The following is a 17369-nucleotide window of genomic DNA, read 5'->3' as shown; positions in this document are numbered from 1 at the left end:
TAAACTTACATGTCGGTTTTAATGAATTTTTAGTGGATTCCTTAAGGTTTTCTATACATAAGGTTGTGGCATCTGCAAAAATAATTTTACTTTTTTCTTTTCAACCTGGTGCCTTCTATTTTATTTTCTTGACTAATTACCCAACCTCTAGTACAGTGTTGAATAGAAGCGGTGAGAGTGAACATTTTTGCCTTGTTCCTAATCTTATAGGGGAAACATCCAGTTTTTCACCATTAGGTGTGTTGTTAGCTGTGGGTTTTTCATAAATCGCTTTATCAGGTTGAGGATGTTGAGTATTTTTATCATGAAAGGCATTGGATTTTATCAAATACTTTTTCTCCACTTATTGAAATGATCATGTGGTTTTTGTACTATTTACTGGTACATTTACATGAAGTCTTCCATTGGAATAAATCTCAGGAATTACAGAAATTAAAGGTTCGTGGACATCAGTATTTGGATAAATGGTAGAAGCCCTGGGAGTAGGTGAAATTACCCAGAGAGAGCATATAGAAAGAGAAGGTGGTCAAAGAGGAAACTTAGAGGAATATAAATATTTAACTACCATGTGCAATAAATTTAATGTAATGAAGACTTCACCTAAGGTAGCAGTTGTGGTTTTGCTGTACTAGGTAATTGTGCTATTGTCTACAGCTATTGACGTGTCTGACGATCTCTGGTAACGTGAAGTTTTTCTTCCCTTTATTTGATTGCCTTTGTATAACCCTTATACAAAGTATAACTATTTAAGGTGTGGGCAAGGAAGAGAATCAGCATGGTTTTTTGAAATGAGTATGTACAGGTGGAGCCAAAGTAGGCTTACAGTTGTGAGTACATGAAACAGTTTATTCTTGTATTATAATTTACTAATTATTGCATTATTTTCCAAACTGATAACAGTGCTGGGAAGCAAGATCTCAACAAAAAATAATGCTTCCCAGAATGATAGTTTTCAGCTTCTTTCATGCATTTGGATTAAGGAGGGAATGTAAGGAAGATTACATGAAAAACAAGTTGGGGATTGAGCTATAGGCTAGTAAGACTATGTGTTCTTTTGAGGGTAGTGAGGCTTCTAAGGGCTCTGAAAATGAGCATTTCAAAGGTATGTTAATATAGATGCGCAAAAAACGATGGACAGAGCTTGCTTAAGGCAAAGATAGACCTCTCACTAGAGAAGTTATATGCCTGGGGTGTGACTACCCACCATGACCTGCCCAGTTTGGAATTTTTGATCAGATCACCCTGTGAGGTTACTTTTTGTTAGTGTTATTATAGCACCCCCTTTAAAAGTGTTTAAAAAGAGATTATTGAAACAGCTTTATTTATAGCCCCTCAAATTGTAAACAACTCAAATGGCAGGAGCCAGGCCAAGGTGGGCAAAGGGAGAGGAAATGGGGGGCATCTGTAATAACCTCAACAACAAAAATAAATTTTAAATATAGTAAATAAATGTATTTCAGTTAACCCATATCATGCATACTATTAAGTACTGATAGACATAGCATGTACTCGATTTCAAAATCATTGTGTTGGGAGAAAGAAACCAGACACAAAGAAAACATACTGTAAGATTCCATTTATGTTATTCTAGAAAAGTAAAAGCAATTTTGTAGTGGCAGAAATCAAACAGAGACCCAGGAGGGATGGATTGGCCGTAAAAGGGATGGAGGGAACTTTTTGGGATAGCACTCCATTTATATCCACTGAAAAACCATTTTTAGAAAGACTGTTAACTCATGTTTTCTAAAAGTATGTACATATAGGTCTTTCAGTGTGAAAAATTGTTGGCTTTCTGTTCTTATGATTGCAGGAAGCATATGTGCCTCATTTCTTACCCAAAGCTACCAACTGCCAGTTCTTGATACAATGTTTATAAGGAAGAACTATCGAGGCAAAGATTTTGGGCTTCTTATGCTGGAGGACTTCGTTGATTCCTTTACAGAAGATGCACTTGGCTTGCGGTATCCACTGTCCTCTATAATGTACACAGGTAAATGGAATAAGTGAAAAGTGTTAAACTTGTCTCTGACTAGTTTCTGTAGAATATTGTAAATGTGCACATAACAATATTAAATAAATTTTGATTATTTGATACCCTAGGCCAGTGATGGCGAACCTTTTGAGCTCAGCGTGTCAGCATTTTGAAAAACCCTAACTTAATTCTGGTGCCGTGTCACATATAGAAATTTTTTGATATTTGCAACCATAGTAAAACAAAGATTTATATTTTTGATATTTATTTTATATATTTAAATGCCATTTAACAAAGAAAAATCAACCAAAAAAATGAGTTTGCGTGTCACTCTGACACGCGTGTCATAGGTTCGCCATCACTGCCCTATGGCTTAATTTTGCAAATGTGTCCTTATCTCACTATATATCATATATATAATTTATATATATATAATATGTATATTATATATATAATTTTTGTATATATTATATATATATTGGGGGGTATGGTAGCTTTTTAAAAGATATGAACTTTAATTTTTTTTAAACTGTTTTGTTTTTGTTTTAAATATTTTTTTTATTGATTTCTGAGAGGAAGGGAGAGGGGGAGAGAGAGAAACATCAATGATGAGAGAGAATCATTGATCAGCTGCCTCCTGCACACCCCCCACTGGGGATCCAGCCCACAACCCGGGCATGTGCCCTCACTGGGAATGGAACCATGACTTCCTGGTTCATAGGTCAAGGCTCAACCACTAAGCCACATTGGTCAGGTAGAGCTTTAACTTATATACCATAAAATTCACCTTTTTAAAATGTTAATCCTCACCCAAGGATATTTTTTCCATTGATTTTTAGAGAGAGTGGAAGGGAGGGTGGGAAGGGGGAAGAGAGAAAGAGAGAGAGAGATAGGAGAAACATTGATGAGAGAGACACACATAGATTGGTTGCTTCCTGCATGCGCCTTGATGGGGGCTGAAGATTGAACCTCCACCCCAGGCATGTGCCCTTGACCAGTAACAAACCCAGGCACCGTCCATTCCCCCATTTCTCCATTACCTAGTAAACACTAAAACACTAGCTGCTTGGGCTTATCTGCCTTTTTTGTAATAGTCATCTGAGTGGGTGCGAAGTGGCCTCTAATAGTTTTGGATTGCATTTGATGTTGAACATTTTTTCATGTGCTTATTGGCCATTTGTATGTCTTCTTTGGAGAAATGTCTATTTATATTATTTGACCACTTTTGGGGGGGTTATTTGTCTGTGGTAGCTTTTAAATTAAAAAAGAAAGAAAGAAAGAAACCTCAGACATATACGAAAGTATAAAAAGGTAAATACTTATGTACCACTAGCATGTACCATCTACGAGAAATGGATCCTTTGCCAACACAGTTGCACTCCTACCTAATTAGCTTACTCCCTTCCCTGAAGTAAGCATTGTCCTCAATTTGGCATTTTTCCTCATGCATTTCTTAGACTTTTAAGACATATATGTACATCCTCCAATAATATGTCATATTTTTAATATTTTAAAACTTTATATAAATGAAAGGTACTGTATGAATTCTTGTTTAGTTTGCTTTCTTTACTCATCTTTATGTTTATTAGATTCATTAATGTGGATTTACATAGCTCTATTCATTTTCAGTGCTGTTTAGTATTCCATTGTAAGGCTGTACTATGTGGTGATATTTTAAAAACTATTCATATTTATCTTTATAAATTTATATTTGCATTTGTATAAAGGCCAAACAACTGTTTTTTCTTCATGTAGTAAGATTTAATCCTGGAAAGTAATTTATTTGAAAACTTCAATAAAACGTAATTTGCCATCAGATGTTTATTTTCACTAAAAATATATTTTCTAGGTTTCCTCTCTCTTTTTAATATTAAAAATCTAGAAAACAAGAACCAAATGTTGCATCCCCATTTTGAATTACAGTTTTTCTCTAGACCCATACATGTGAATGGAATGAATCCTTGTATCCCCTTTGATAATTTGAACATAGATTACTGCTTTACTAACTTTGGGGAGGAATGGAAATTCACCCACTATAGGAAGAACTCCTCAGTACTTCACTCTTTGTTCTTTCATTTTGAATTTAGGACCAAGTTTTGTAAAGTTCCATTAAAAAGAAACTGTTGGGATTTTGTTTAGGATTGCATCAAGTTTACAAAATAATTTGGAGAGAATTGGTGTTTTTACACTATTGAATCTAACAATCCTTTTATTTAGTTCTTCTTTTATGTCCCTCAATAAAATTTAATAATTTTCTTTTTAAAGGTTAAACACACCTTTTATTTGGATTTTTATTGCTTGATCACATTAAAACTTTAATATGGAATTTCATTTAGAATTTTTATGTAAATGAGATGACTGTATAATTTTCTTGAGTTGCTTTGGTGTTTTGGTATCAAAAAGTTATGCTAGCCCATTAAGTGAGTTGGCAGCTTTCTATCTTTCTGTTTTCTAAAATAATTGATATTTTGGATTTCTAGAAAATTCTAAATATGTTTTTCAGCTTGCAAGCAGTACTTTGAAAAGTATCCAGGAGACCATGAACTCCTTTGGGAAGTTGAAGGTGTTGGACATTGGTACCAGAGAATACCTGTCACCAGAGCATTACAGAGAGAAACACTTAAAATTACAGGTAAGAATGTTTTAGTTTGAGCACATGTCCCACTTAAAAATAGCAGTGCCTGATGGTAATGGTGCCTTATACTCCAGAGCAGTGGTGTGCTGTGATGTGATCTCTCTAGTAGCAGACCCTTTTTCCTAAAGTATGATATTTTGTTATGTATTAATATTAACATTTGAGTCACTGAGAATAGCCCAGCAGAATGTAATAATTGGTGTGTATGAAATAAACAGAGATACTGAAACAGTATAGAATAGGCATCAGGAGATCAAAGATAGTCCACAGTCTCATGTATCTCTCCTCAAAGTCACAAAATACAGATGATTATTTAAGACTCTTTATAATTGAAAGGTTTTATTATAAGACTAGAGGCCTGGTGCACAGATTTGTGCACTGATGAGGGGTGTGGCCTGCAGGGATCAGCCCGCTGTGGGAGCGCCACTCATCCCGGTCAGCCAAGTGGCACTCCCACTGTGGGACTGCATTGACCACCAAGGGGCAGTTCCTGCATTGAGTGTCTGCCCCCTGGTGGTCAGTGAGCACCATAGCGACTGGTTGACCAGTCATTCTGGTCATTCTGCCATTTGGTTGCTGGACTTTTATATATATACTAGAGGCCTGATGCACAAAAATTTGTGCACTTGGGGGTGGGTGGGAGGGGGGTCCCTCAGCCCGGCCTATGCCCTCTCGCAGTCTGGGACACCTCGGGAGATAACGACCTGCTTGCTTAGGCCTGCTCCCAGGTGGCAGAGGGTAGGCCCAATCCCTAGGTGCAGCCCCTGGTCGGGCTCAAAGCAGGGCTGATTGGGGAGTTGGGGCGCCGCCCCCTGTCATGCACAGAGCAGGGCAGATCGGGAGGTTTCGATGCCACCCTCAGTCATGCTCAGGGTAGGGCCGATTGGGGGGTTGGGGCAGTGCCCCCTGTCACACTCAAGGCAGGGTCGATGGGGAGGTTGTGGCGCCACCCCCTGTCACACACAGATCAGGGCCAATCAGGGGGTTGGGGCACTGCCCCCTGTCACTCACAGAGCAGGGCCCATCAGGGGGGTTGGGGCTCCGTACCCTGTCACACACAGAGCAGGGTCGATCAGGGGGTTGGGGAGCTCCCCCCTGTCACGCACAGAGCAGCAGGGCGATCAGGGGGTTTGGGCGCTGCCCCCGGTCATGCTGATCCCGGTGCTGGGAGGCCTCGCGGCTCCGCTGATCCCAGTGCTGGGAGGCATATTACCCTTTTACTATATAGGATAGAGGCCTGGTGCATGGGTGGGTGCCGGCTGGTTTGCCCTGAAGGGTGACCTCGATCATGGTGGGGGTCCCCACTGGGGTGCCTGGCCAGCCTGGATGAGGGGATGATGGCTGTTTGCAGCTGGCCACACCCGCTTCAGGGTGGGGGTCCCCACTGGGGTGCCTGGCCAGTCTGGGTGAGGGGCTGAGGGCTGTTTTCAGGCTGGCGGGTGACTGAAGCTCCCAACCGCTCCTTTTTTTCTTTTTTATTCTGGGCCAGCTTTAGCTCTGAGGCTTGGCTCCAGCTCTTAGGCCTCCGCTGCTGAAAGCAGGTATCTGGTTTGTTTGGGTTCTATAATCGAAACACTGTTTCAACTCCAGCTCTGAGATCCTGGCTGGCTGAAAGCAGGTTTCTGGGGTTTTGTTTAGCTTCTATATTTGTAACAATGTTTCAAACTGCAAGCTCAGAGGCTGGCAGCGGCAGGCGGGAACGTTGGAGTCCTCCGTCACTGAAGCAAGCAAGCCTCATGTTCGCTTCAAGCTGCCTGGCTGCCGACCGCCATCTTGGCTGGCAGTTAATTTGCATATCGCCCTGATTAGCCAATGGGAAGGGTAGCGGATGTATGGCTAATTACCATGTTTCTCTTTTATTAGATAGGACATATATATATAGATATCCTACACCTAGATTTTCAACACCCTTCTATTCATGCTGCTCTGTAGGGCTTTTGTGAAAGTCAGAACAATGTTATTAAAACCGAATACTGATTGGGCTACAATTTGTAAAATTCTTCTACACACAGCAGTTCCTCCAAATGAAGCTAAAAGAACTACGTCTGGAGGATATGGTCTTGCATCTGTTCCAGAATATGAAGCAGGAACTGAAGATAGTCAGTCTAGTGAGATGCAGCTAACTGTAGGTACACTGTATATTTATTGTAGGAAATAATTTTTGTTTCTTTAAAATAGATTCAGTGAATATTTAAATTTTTAAATGTTATTGTTCATTCAACAGACTTACGTAATTTCCACTGTATTCGTTTTCTGGCATCTTTTAATTGGTTACTAAGGACTTAATTTTCTTTGAAAAATAATTTGGAATTCATATAAAATAATATAGAAGAAAATGAAAGTCTGTAATCCCCCTTCTCCAGAGATAGCAACTGTTAATATCTTGCATATAATATACATGTATCTGCATACCTTTTATTTTTGTTTTCTTTCATGCTAATTCTAACTGCTTTTCTCACAACATTTTTTTGGAGGCTACAAGGGTGCATAACATAACATGTTAAGCATTTTTCATGGCATTACTATTTTTCTACTGTTTTTAAATATGATTGTTAAACAGCAGCACACTAGGCTATTATATGTAAACTAGAGGCCAGATGCACGAAATTTGTGCAAGGGGCTCAGCCCTCACAGCCAAGGCGGCTTTCCTCGGCCCTTGCAGCCCTGGTTTTGTCTGGAAGGTCATTTGGAAGGACTTCTGGAAGGTCGTTTGGCTGTCCGGTCTAATTAGCATATTATGCTTTTATTGTTATAGATGCCATCATTTATTTCCTTAACATACTAAGTTTTACATTTATAATGTAACTAGAGGCCTGGTGCATGACATTCACACACTGCTGGGGGGAGGTTCCTCAGCCTGGCCTGCGCCCTCTTCGCAGTCCGGGACCCCTCGGGGGATGTCCGCCTGCCAGCTTAGGGGCAGTCAGACATCACCCTATGGGTCCTTAGTGCTGCCATGGAGGCAGGAGAGGTTCCCGCCACCCCTGTTGCGTTCTCCAGCCATGACCCTGGCTTATGGTTGAGCAGCGCTCCCCCTGTGAGAGCTCACTGACCACCAGGGGGCAGCTCCTGTGTTGAGCGTCTGCCCCCTGGTGGCCAGTGTGCATCATAGCAACCGGTTGTTAGGCTGTTCGGTTGATTTACATATTAGGGTTTTATTATATAGTATGTACACATTTGTACATGCATCATTGTGCATATGTTATTATTTCCTTGCACAGATAGGTTTCTAGAAGTGGAATAAGTAGTAGGCCAAAGGTTATGAAGTTATTGTGGGAACTGTGAGGCTAAGTTTTAATAAGTGTATGCTAGGCCTTTGTAGAATGAAATGCACTTTGCAAATACTAGGTAACCTGAAATTAGAAGGGCAATTCCCATTACTGTGGCTTTCTACTTTCCTAGAATTTACTTGATATTAGTTAAAATATGGGTCCATCTTTGGGATTCTAGAAGTCTGTTTTTATGTAGTGTTTCTTTGTGGTGGCGCTTATTACAGTTATATTTGTTTTGTACACGGTATCTGATATATCTTTTGTGAGTGTTGAGTTTGCCTATGTAAAGTCAGGTGTATTTCAGAGACACATGCTTTGGGGAATTATTTGTTCCTCTTATTTCCTGTTTTAATTAGCATAAGTGAAGAATTTCAAAGTGTTTTTAAGGATAATATAAATAATAACTATATATAAAGAATTAGAGTTTTTAAATTTTTTTCTACATTTGGAACTTCAGACTTTATAATAAGCCCCAATTCTATTATATTGCAGTCTAAATTCCTCAGTTATACTCAGATTCACTTAGTTTTGGTCAGATATCATGAAACCAGGAAAAGTAGAAAAATCTATTCTTCCCATATATGCAGTGATATTAATTATTTTAATATTAAGCAAATAATTTTCAATGTGTCATTTAGTGAGAATATATTAAAATTACACCAGGTCATAAGGTTGGCAGCATGAATTAGATTTTTTTTATTTTAGAACTTCATATTCTTTATAGTAATAGTTTAATAATTCAAGGAAAATATTTCTCATATTAAGCTATTTATTACAGCTCTCTTTTTATCAGTAACCACATGGGGAAGTAGTTTTATTTATTTATTTTTACTATATGATGTATTTTTTAGCTTTATTGAGGTGGTATTGACAAATAGTTTTATATCTTTAGGGTGTCCAACTTTGTTTTGATATACATATACATTGTGAAATGATTATCACTACATGATTTATTCTTTAGATGATGGTATTTCTATTTGCTTTTTCCTATTTTTGGACAGAAAACATTACATGTACTTCACTTTTTGTACCTTTTATTTATTCATCTTTATCTATGTCTTAACCTTGTCTAGTTGAACTATAGGCTTCTCGAACACAGGATCTTTATCTTATCCATCACAATTGTTCCCTTGTGTGTGTCCTATAAACACACCTTGAAGTGTAGGTGCCTATAATATTGTAGAGTTTTGATAACTGTGTGACTGGATAGCAGTTTATATAGTAAAGTGGGTACCTTGGCAAGTGCTGGGCATATAAATTATGGGTCTGTTAAGCCCGGGAAAAGCAGATGGTCCATTATTAGAACAGATAAGTGAACAATTACACTATAGGATAATAATGGCCTTAATAGAGCATACATGCAGCAGGTGATTGCAGGTACATAAAAGAGAATGTATGACTAACTCTATGCAGGGACTGGAATTGGTGAAGTAGTAACTGAGTTGAGATGACCTTTAAAATTTAGGTGTGTGGGAGTTCTGTGCCAAATGTTGCTAGGGCATTCCAAGGGATGGCATGTATAAAAACACAGAGGTTGCCGAAACCGGTTTGGGTCAGTGGATAGAGCGTCGGCCTGCGGACTAAGAGGTCCCGGGTTCGATTCCGGTCAGGGGCATGTACCTGGGTTGCGGGCACATCCCCCACTGCGGGCACATCCCCGGTGGGGGATGTGCAAGAGGCAGCTGATCGATGTTTCTCTCTCATCGATGTTTCCAACTCTCTCTCTCTCCCTTCCTCTCTGTGAAAAATCAATAAAATATATTTTAAAAAAAAACAAAACAAAAAAACAACAACACAGAGGTGTAAAAGAAAATGGCATGTTTGGTATGGAAGAGCATTTGGTATTGGGAAAGTTGGGAGTTTGTATTTCAGGAAGCGATAAACTATTACATTTATTTTTTGTAATGCAGAGGAGTAGCACAATTTACAGGTGGGAAGCACCACTGTCATCAGGATGGAGAGGATTACGGCGTGTGGCTCGAGTGAGGGATGCCAGCGAGAAGGCTATTAGAACAGTTCATGGTGAAGATGCGAAAGGCCTGAACTAAAGCATTGGCAATACAAAGGAGGGGGCAGTTTTGAGAGATTCTTAAAGTCAGAATTGACAGGCTTTGTGGTTGATTGAATGAGGGATAGGAAGAAGTCATTACTGTCTCACAGCCATTCTGGTTAGACTGAATTATTACTGTCACTTAACCAAGATAGGGAATACTATGGGGAAGAGATTATTAAAATGATATTGTTCAGTTTGAGACAGGTTGGATGTGAAATTAGATGGAACATCCACAAGGGGGGTAGATATCTTATTAGAAATAGAGCTTTGGAAGTTGGGGGAATTAACTTGTATAGATATTGAAGTGAAGGTAGTCGATAAAATGACAAAGGGAAAGCATGGATTGAAAAGAGAAGGTAGCTGAAGACAGTACTGGAAACTCCAGTGCTTACCACTAAGACATGAGATGGCTTGATAAGTTCTTAGGCTCATAATAAACTGGGCTGTACCATAGCCTTTTTATTTCTTCCGTAAGTTTTAATTGAATAGTGAGTACAAAAAGTGCTATTTGAAAATGTTTTAAAGATTTTCTTTGACACTGAATAAAGTAGATCCACAGGGAGAAAAAATGATCTACAACATTTGGTTTTAATCTGTATCTCTGTTTTAGATTGATTCTCTAAAAGATGCCTTTGCAAGCACTTCTGAAGGTAAGAAATCCAGCCGATCTATTAGAAAGTGTTTGAGACACTTGGAATTAGGGGGGTGTGTGTGTGTGTGTGTGTGTGTGTGTGTGTGTGTGTGTGTGAGTGTGTGTGTGTTCCTTAGAGCAAGTGAAGACTTACCCAGCTCTAAAGTCTACTTCTGGGTCTCATGCCACCACTTCCACTGATTTTGCTGTGTGAACAGAGTGAGCTATAGTACCTCTCTTCCTCATTTTCTTACCTGTAATATACAGACAGTAACATCTGCCTTGTTTATTTCCCAAGATTAAACAAACCCCATTTCTACTATATTGCAGTCCAAATTCCCCAGTCATACTCAGATTCATTTAGTTTTGGTCATATATCATGAAACCAGGAAAAGTAGAAAAATCTAATCTTCCCACATATGCAGTGCAACTAATGTTTTATTTTAATATTAAGCCAAATAATTTTCCATGTATCATGTAGGGAGAATATATTAAAATTACACTATGTCATAAGGTTGGCAGAGATTATTGGGAGAGAATATAAATGAAAATGCAAAAAACACTTTGTAAAACTCAAGATAACATGGAAATGTGAGAGATGAATATTAACAAAGTCTGATATGAGAGAAAGGTAGTGTGTAATGGTGGGGATATATGTAAACTAGCACAGTTCTTGCATGGCTGCTGTTTTTTCTTAGGTCATGATAAAACACCAGTTTCCACTCGGACTCGAAGTAGTCATCTGAAGCGGCCAAAGATTGGAAAGCGGTTTCAGGATTCTGAATTTAGTGGTTCTCAAGGGGAAGATGAAAAGATAGCTGAGACTTCACCTACAGCTTCAGTAATTAAGTAAAGTATTGTTTATTTTACCCTCATTATTTTGTTTATTCTTATTTGTGTATTATTAATATTTAGTATTATTATATTGTTCATATAGCAAATGACCTTGGTATAGGAGTTTGTATTTGAATTTTTCTACAAGATAATTGGTTACACTTACCAGTGGTGTCACTTTGACAATGTTATAGGGAGAATTTGCTAATAAGAGAGTGGAATAAACTTATAATTTAATCTCATAGGCATGAAAATCCAGGAGAATATTCTATTGATTATCCCAAATGTGTCATTATCACCAACTTTGAATTTGACAGTAGCTGTAATTTTTAGTAATGCTTGGGTGTGGTTAATTTTAAAAACCCTCAGTTTTACATTATAACGGATTCATTTCACTGGGGTATTGGATATAACATAAATTAGTGATAACTATAAATGGTGCAGTCAACTCCTCTTAATCAACAGAACACATGGGTCAAAACTTTTCCTCAATCTTCCTTTGAAGCTTAAGAAAACAAGATTTTTAATTTTATATTTAAACTACACTTCTACCCTACTAGTCCTACCAACTGTTCTTGAATCAACCATTCATAGTTTTGCCATTTTAGCTGTGAAATTATTTTACTCGGGTAGAGAATTTTGTGTCTATACTAATTTCCTTATGTAAATAATTTTTCATTTGTGTAATTGCATCAGCATGTAAATATTTTATTTTTGTAAAAAATTCATGTTAAAGGCAATATAAATAGATATTTAAATGTAGTAATTTGTGAAAAGAATAATAAGAGTTTAGATAATTATGGTTTTCTCATGGAGCCACATTTTGATGTAATATCCTTTTTAGAAGGAAATGTAACAATGTATTTTAAATTGAACATCTCAGAATGATGTGGAATTCGGTTTGCTTTTCATAAACAGAACAGTAACAGTGAGGCTATATGCTTGAATGCTTACTCAGACACTACGAAGAACGTAATTTTATCTTTGCCCTTGAAGAATGCCTAGTGGTTTCTAATACATGTATCTGTCTGTGGCTCAGGTTAAGGGCACTGCAAGGTAGATTGTGATTGTTAATAATAGAAGTGCAAACGCTGTGATGCAGAGGGGAGCGTGACTGCCTCTAATGGAGGGGATGGAGACGTTTGGTATTTGGGCCAGGGCTTCAGAGATGTGGTAACTAAACAAGCAGAGTTGGGAGAAGATTTCTAGTCCAAGGGTTCACAAACTGTGGTCCATAGGTCAATTCAGGCCCACTACCCAATATAAATAAAATTTTATTGTAACACATCCATGTTCATTAGTTTACAGGTTTATTATGATTGCTTTTGAGTTAAGTGGCAGAGTTGAGTAGTTATTCAGGGACCACATGTCCCACAAAACATAAAGGAAAGTTTGCTGAGCCTGGCTCTATGCCATGGATGTCCAGAGAGTTTCCTGTAATGAAGGAAATGTCCTGTGTCTGCCCGTCCAGTATGGCAGCCACTACCCATGTGCCATTCGAGCACTTGAAGTGTGGTTGGTGCAGCTGAGGAACTGAATTTTTTTTATCTCATTTACGTTTAATAACAAATAGGAACACATGTCTTACGGCTACCATATTGCATGTGCAGAACTAGACTACAGGAATAACATGAACAAAGGCACAAAACGAAGAGGAATGTTGATACAGATATATAAGGTAAATGGTAGTGTAACTGAAACCAAGTTTCAACTGCCTGCTGCCACAGAAGCCAAACTCGTGAGACAGATGCTGGTGAAAAGGAAAGAGGTTTATTCAAGTGCTGGTCATCTGAGAAGATAGGGGATTCTTTGTCAAAAGCCCATCTCAACACCTCAGTGCAGACCGAGGTTTTTATAAGGAGGAACAGGGAAAGTAGAACAAAGGAATCACGGTGAGGGAGTTGAGTAGTTCTGTACATGCAGGCCAGCACAGTCCATCCGATATGAATCTCGAAACTGGTGAAGTGATGGTCTGGTGTGCGTCATCCTGGTTCATCGTTCTGGTTCTGCATCATCCTGGTTCTATGGTTAAAGATTAGCAAGTTTCCCAGAACTGGGAAGACTGAAGGGCAGAGTCTGCTTCGTCTGAAGTTAGTTTCTAGGATTCTTAAACAAACATGCTCTTCATCTGCAAGCTACATATTAGTCAGAATCAGCATTTACAGAAACAGTGTCAAAAAGAACGGTGGGGTGGGTTACAATTTCTCACTGTTTCAGTAGTATCTAGTAGGAGGTAAGAATATAAGGGTCTGGTCTTGTTAGGCTTTAAAGGGAGATATCCCTTATTCTCTAAGCCATAGAGAACTATCAGAGTTTTCTGAGTGGGGCTGTCACAGGTACAGATATGTATATGAGAAACACAGCTCTGAAAAACTTACTAAAGAATAAGTATTAAGATGAATTGGGTGCCCTTGTTGGTGTGGCTACGTTGGTTGAGTGTTGTCCTGAGCTCTGAAAAGTTGCCGGCTCGATTCCCAGTCAGGGCACATGGTTGTGAGTTCAATCCTGGTCGAGGTTTGAATGAGAGGAACTGATAAATGTTTCTTTCACATCACTATTTTCCCCAACTCTTTGTCTGTCTATCTATCTATCTATCTATCTATCTATCTATCTATCTATCTATCTATCTATCATCTGTCTATCTAGAAAAGATGAATTGGGAAGAAGTTACTGTGAGAATTCTCCAGAGAGAATTGGGACCTGAAAATGGTAATAGTAAGTTAGGGATATGTTTGAAAGGCATTTTGGAGGTAGAACTAAACCATATCATTTATGGTCCAAATTGATTTTTTTTGAGAAAGAAAAGGGGCTTTATAATATGCCAATGCTGGGATAAAAGCTTTAAACTGTACGGTCCCAGGTATACTAGGATGTGGGTTTACTTTAATAGAATAAGATATTATCAGATATGGATAAAGGAAAGGTCTTGTTTACATGTTTGAAAATATAGTGATGTTATTAATTGAACTGGAGAACAAGGTAGGAAAGAACAAATTTATAGGATGAAGAGATTGGTCTTGGACCTGTAAAATTTGAAATTGTTGACTGAACAACACTTAGTTGATTCTCTGAAGTGTTACTTTATTAACAGATTCCTGAAATTTATATTCATCCTTAAGAAAACATGTAAGAATTTTGTTTTGCTTTTAGATTGGAGTCTACTTCACACACATCAGAGAGCTCAGAAGAATTACTAGAAGAAGAACATTCACAGAGTGTGGTTGAATTTGAGGACGGAAGTAGTGATAAAGATGCTCATTCAACACCTAAAATCCAGTCACATCTGGAGAAGCAAGATGGTGAAAAGGTAGGAGATCACTATTTATTCCATAAATAAAATGAATGGAAGTAAACGAAACTTTAACTTTCTTAATCTACCTTATGGAACCAGTTGGAATACTTTAAGGTCCAACAGGTCTTCAATTGCAATCCTAATTTGATTAGGAGGATATGAATGAGTTTCCTAGAAAAAAAAACATATTTGACTGCAAATTCCTGCTAAAATAACTAAATTCATTTTTTTAAACACCAGAAAACATACAGGAAAATCCTCTGTGACTAAGTAAACTATCTCACTTGATTTCTTCAGCTCCTCAAATATTTATCCGTACCTTCTTTTTTCTTCTCTATTAATTTCTTGTTCTTTTTCTTAAATAGCTTTAATCTTCTCTCTACAGATTCCTTATTTCTTCTTTCATATGTGCTGAAGTTTCTTTAAAAATCTTTTACCTGCTTTCTTAATCCAGCCAGCAGCTAAACAAGTGAAACTACATTACCCATTTTATTTTCTTAATTTACACCAATTTAGCTTCCCTCTATTTCTTGAAACTCTGTTTTTAAATAACTTTTTTTCTTGTAGAAAATTTGGAAAACAAAGTACATATTTTAAAAAGAGACTAATGGGTTGCTTCCATATCATGGCTCTTGTAAATAATGCTGCAATGAACATAGGGGTGCATGTATTCTTTCAAATCAACGTTTCAGGTTTCTTCAGATACATTCCAAGAAGTGGGATTGCTGGGTCATAAGGCAATTCCATTTTTAATTTTTTGTTTTGTTAATCCTCACCTGAGGATATTTTTCCATTGATTTTTAGAGAGTGGAAGGAAGGGGGAGAGACAGAGAAAGAGAAACATTGAAGTTACAGAGACACGTCGATTGGTTGCCTCTCGCAAGTGCCCTGACCAGGGCTGGGGATCGAGCCTGCAACTGAGGTACGTGCCTTGACCAGAATCGAACCCATGACCCTTCAGACTGTGGGCCAACATTCTATCCATGGAGCCAAACTGCCTAGGGCCCATTTTTAATTTTTTGAAGAACCTCCACTGTTTTGCATAGTGGTTGCACCAATTTGCATTCCCACCAACAGTGCAGAAGGTTCCTTTTTCTCCACGTCCTCTCTAACACTTGTTGTTTATTGATTTATTGATAACTTTTTTGATAGGTGTGGGATGGTGTTTCATTGTGGTTTTGATTTGTGTTTCTCTGATGATTAGTGATGTTAAGCATTTTTTCATGTATCTATTGGCCTGTATGTCCTCTTTGGAGAAGTGTCTAGTCAGGTCTTTTGCTCACTTTTTAATTGGGTTATTTGCTTTTCTGGTGTTGAGTTATCTGTGTTCTTTATAAGTTTTAGATATTAACCACTTATCAGATATGTCATTGTCAAATATCTTCTCCCATTCAGTAGGTTGTCTTTTTGTTTTCTTGATGGTTTCCCTTACTGTGCAAAACCTTTTTAATTCGATGTAGTCCCATTTATTTTTTTCTCTTGTTTCCCTTACCCAAAAAGATATTTCAGAAAACATATTGCTAAGAGAAATGTGCGATATTTTACTGTCTATGTTTTCTTATAGCAGTTTTATGGTTTTGGGTCTTACATTTCAGTTTTTAATCCATTTCAAGTTTCTTCTTTTTTTTTTTTAACTCTTTTTCACTTAGGCAACGGTCACATTTTTAAAAAAATATATTTTATTGACTTTTTACAGAGAGGAAGGGAGAAGGATAGAGAGTTAGAAACATCGATAAGAGAGAAACATTTATCAGCTGCCTCCTGCACACCCCCCAGTGGGGAAGTGCCCGCAACCAAGGTATATGCCCTTGACCGGAATCGAACCTGGGACCCTTCAGTCTGCAGGCTGATGCTCTATCCAGAGCCAAATCGGTTAGGGCTCGAGTATTCTTATACTAGTGGCCTGGTTCAGAAAATTTGTGCACAATAAAAGGGGATTAATTAGAGGAAGTATTTCAATAATGCTATTTGCCCTTTCTCTATAATAGAAGAGTCAGAGATGAAAGAAAATTAGTAAAATGTATATGAAAATCTTTTCAGAGTCTGGGGCGCACCATGGGACCCAGAGTCAAGTCCCCACCCACCCACGTGCGCCTCAAAATCGTGCGAGACCAAGACCTGGCCGGGCACCCTCCCCCATTGGGCTAGATCCAGACCCAGCCGGTCCCACCCTTGTCAAGCCCCGCTGGGCGGGGGCGCGCAGCCTCAGGTTCCCCTGGCCCGGCACTGGGGTGGGGGGTGCGGCCTGAGGTCCCCCAGCCCAGGTCGGGGAGGGGGGCACACCTTGAGGTCCTCTGTCAAGCCCTGCCAGGTGGGGGACATGGCCTGCGATCCCCTGTCAAGCCCCGCTGGGCGGAGGGTGTGTCCTGAGGTCCCCCGGCCTGGCGCTGGGGTGGGGGGTGTAGCCTGGGGTCCCCTGGCCTGGTGCCGGGGTGGGGGGTGTACCTTGAGGTCCTCCATCAAGCTCCGCTGGCAGGAGGCGTGGCCTCAGGTCCCCTGTCCCAGGTTAGGGGGCATGGCCTGAGGTCCCCTGTCAAGCCCCATGGGGGCAGGGGGGGCAGTGGAGCTGCTGATTGCTCGTTAAGGCTTATTGCGGGAACTCGGCCTCTGCTGTGGGCACAGCCATCTTGTGTTACGGGACCCCTCTCTCCCCCGCCCCCTCCACTGTGGGTGCCGCAAT

The 17369-nt window shown here is 39.2% G+C and overlaps 1 protein-coding gene across 1 annotated transcript in view; it reads left to right on the top strand.

Annotated features, from left to right (window-relative positions):
* FAM169A (family with sequence similarity 169 member A) overlaps window positions 1-17369 on the top strand; it is a gene marked incomplete at its 5' end in the record, with an annotated part of 36656 nt that overhangs the window by 8453 nt on the left and 10834 nt on the right. Inside the window, 6 exons of the mRNA XM_081089754.1 lie at window positions 1811-1990; window positions 4476-4604; window positions 6620-6732; window positions 10543-10582; window positions 11262-11412; window positions 14548-14704. Coding sequence (XP_080945880.1) covers window positions 1811-1990; window positions 4476-4604; window positions 6620-6732; window positions 10543-10582; window positions 11262-11412; window positions 14548-14704 — 770 coding nt within the window. The remainder of the gene's footprint in view (window positions 1-1810; window positions 1991-4475; window positions 4605-6619; window positions 6733-10542; window positions 10583-11261; window positions 11413-14547; window positions 14705-17369) is intronic.

Source organism: Myotis nattereri, assembly GCF_964212035.1.
Source record: "Myotis nattereri genome assembly, chromosome: 4".
Taxonomy (NCBI): Eukaryota; Metazoa; Chordata; class Mammalia; order Chiroptera; family Vespertilionidae; genus Myotis; species Myotis nattereri.
The sequence above is the reverse complement of the archived record's forward strand: the minus strand, read 5'-3'. Positions and strand labels throughout refer to the sequence as shown.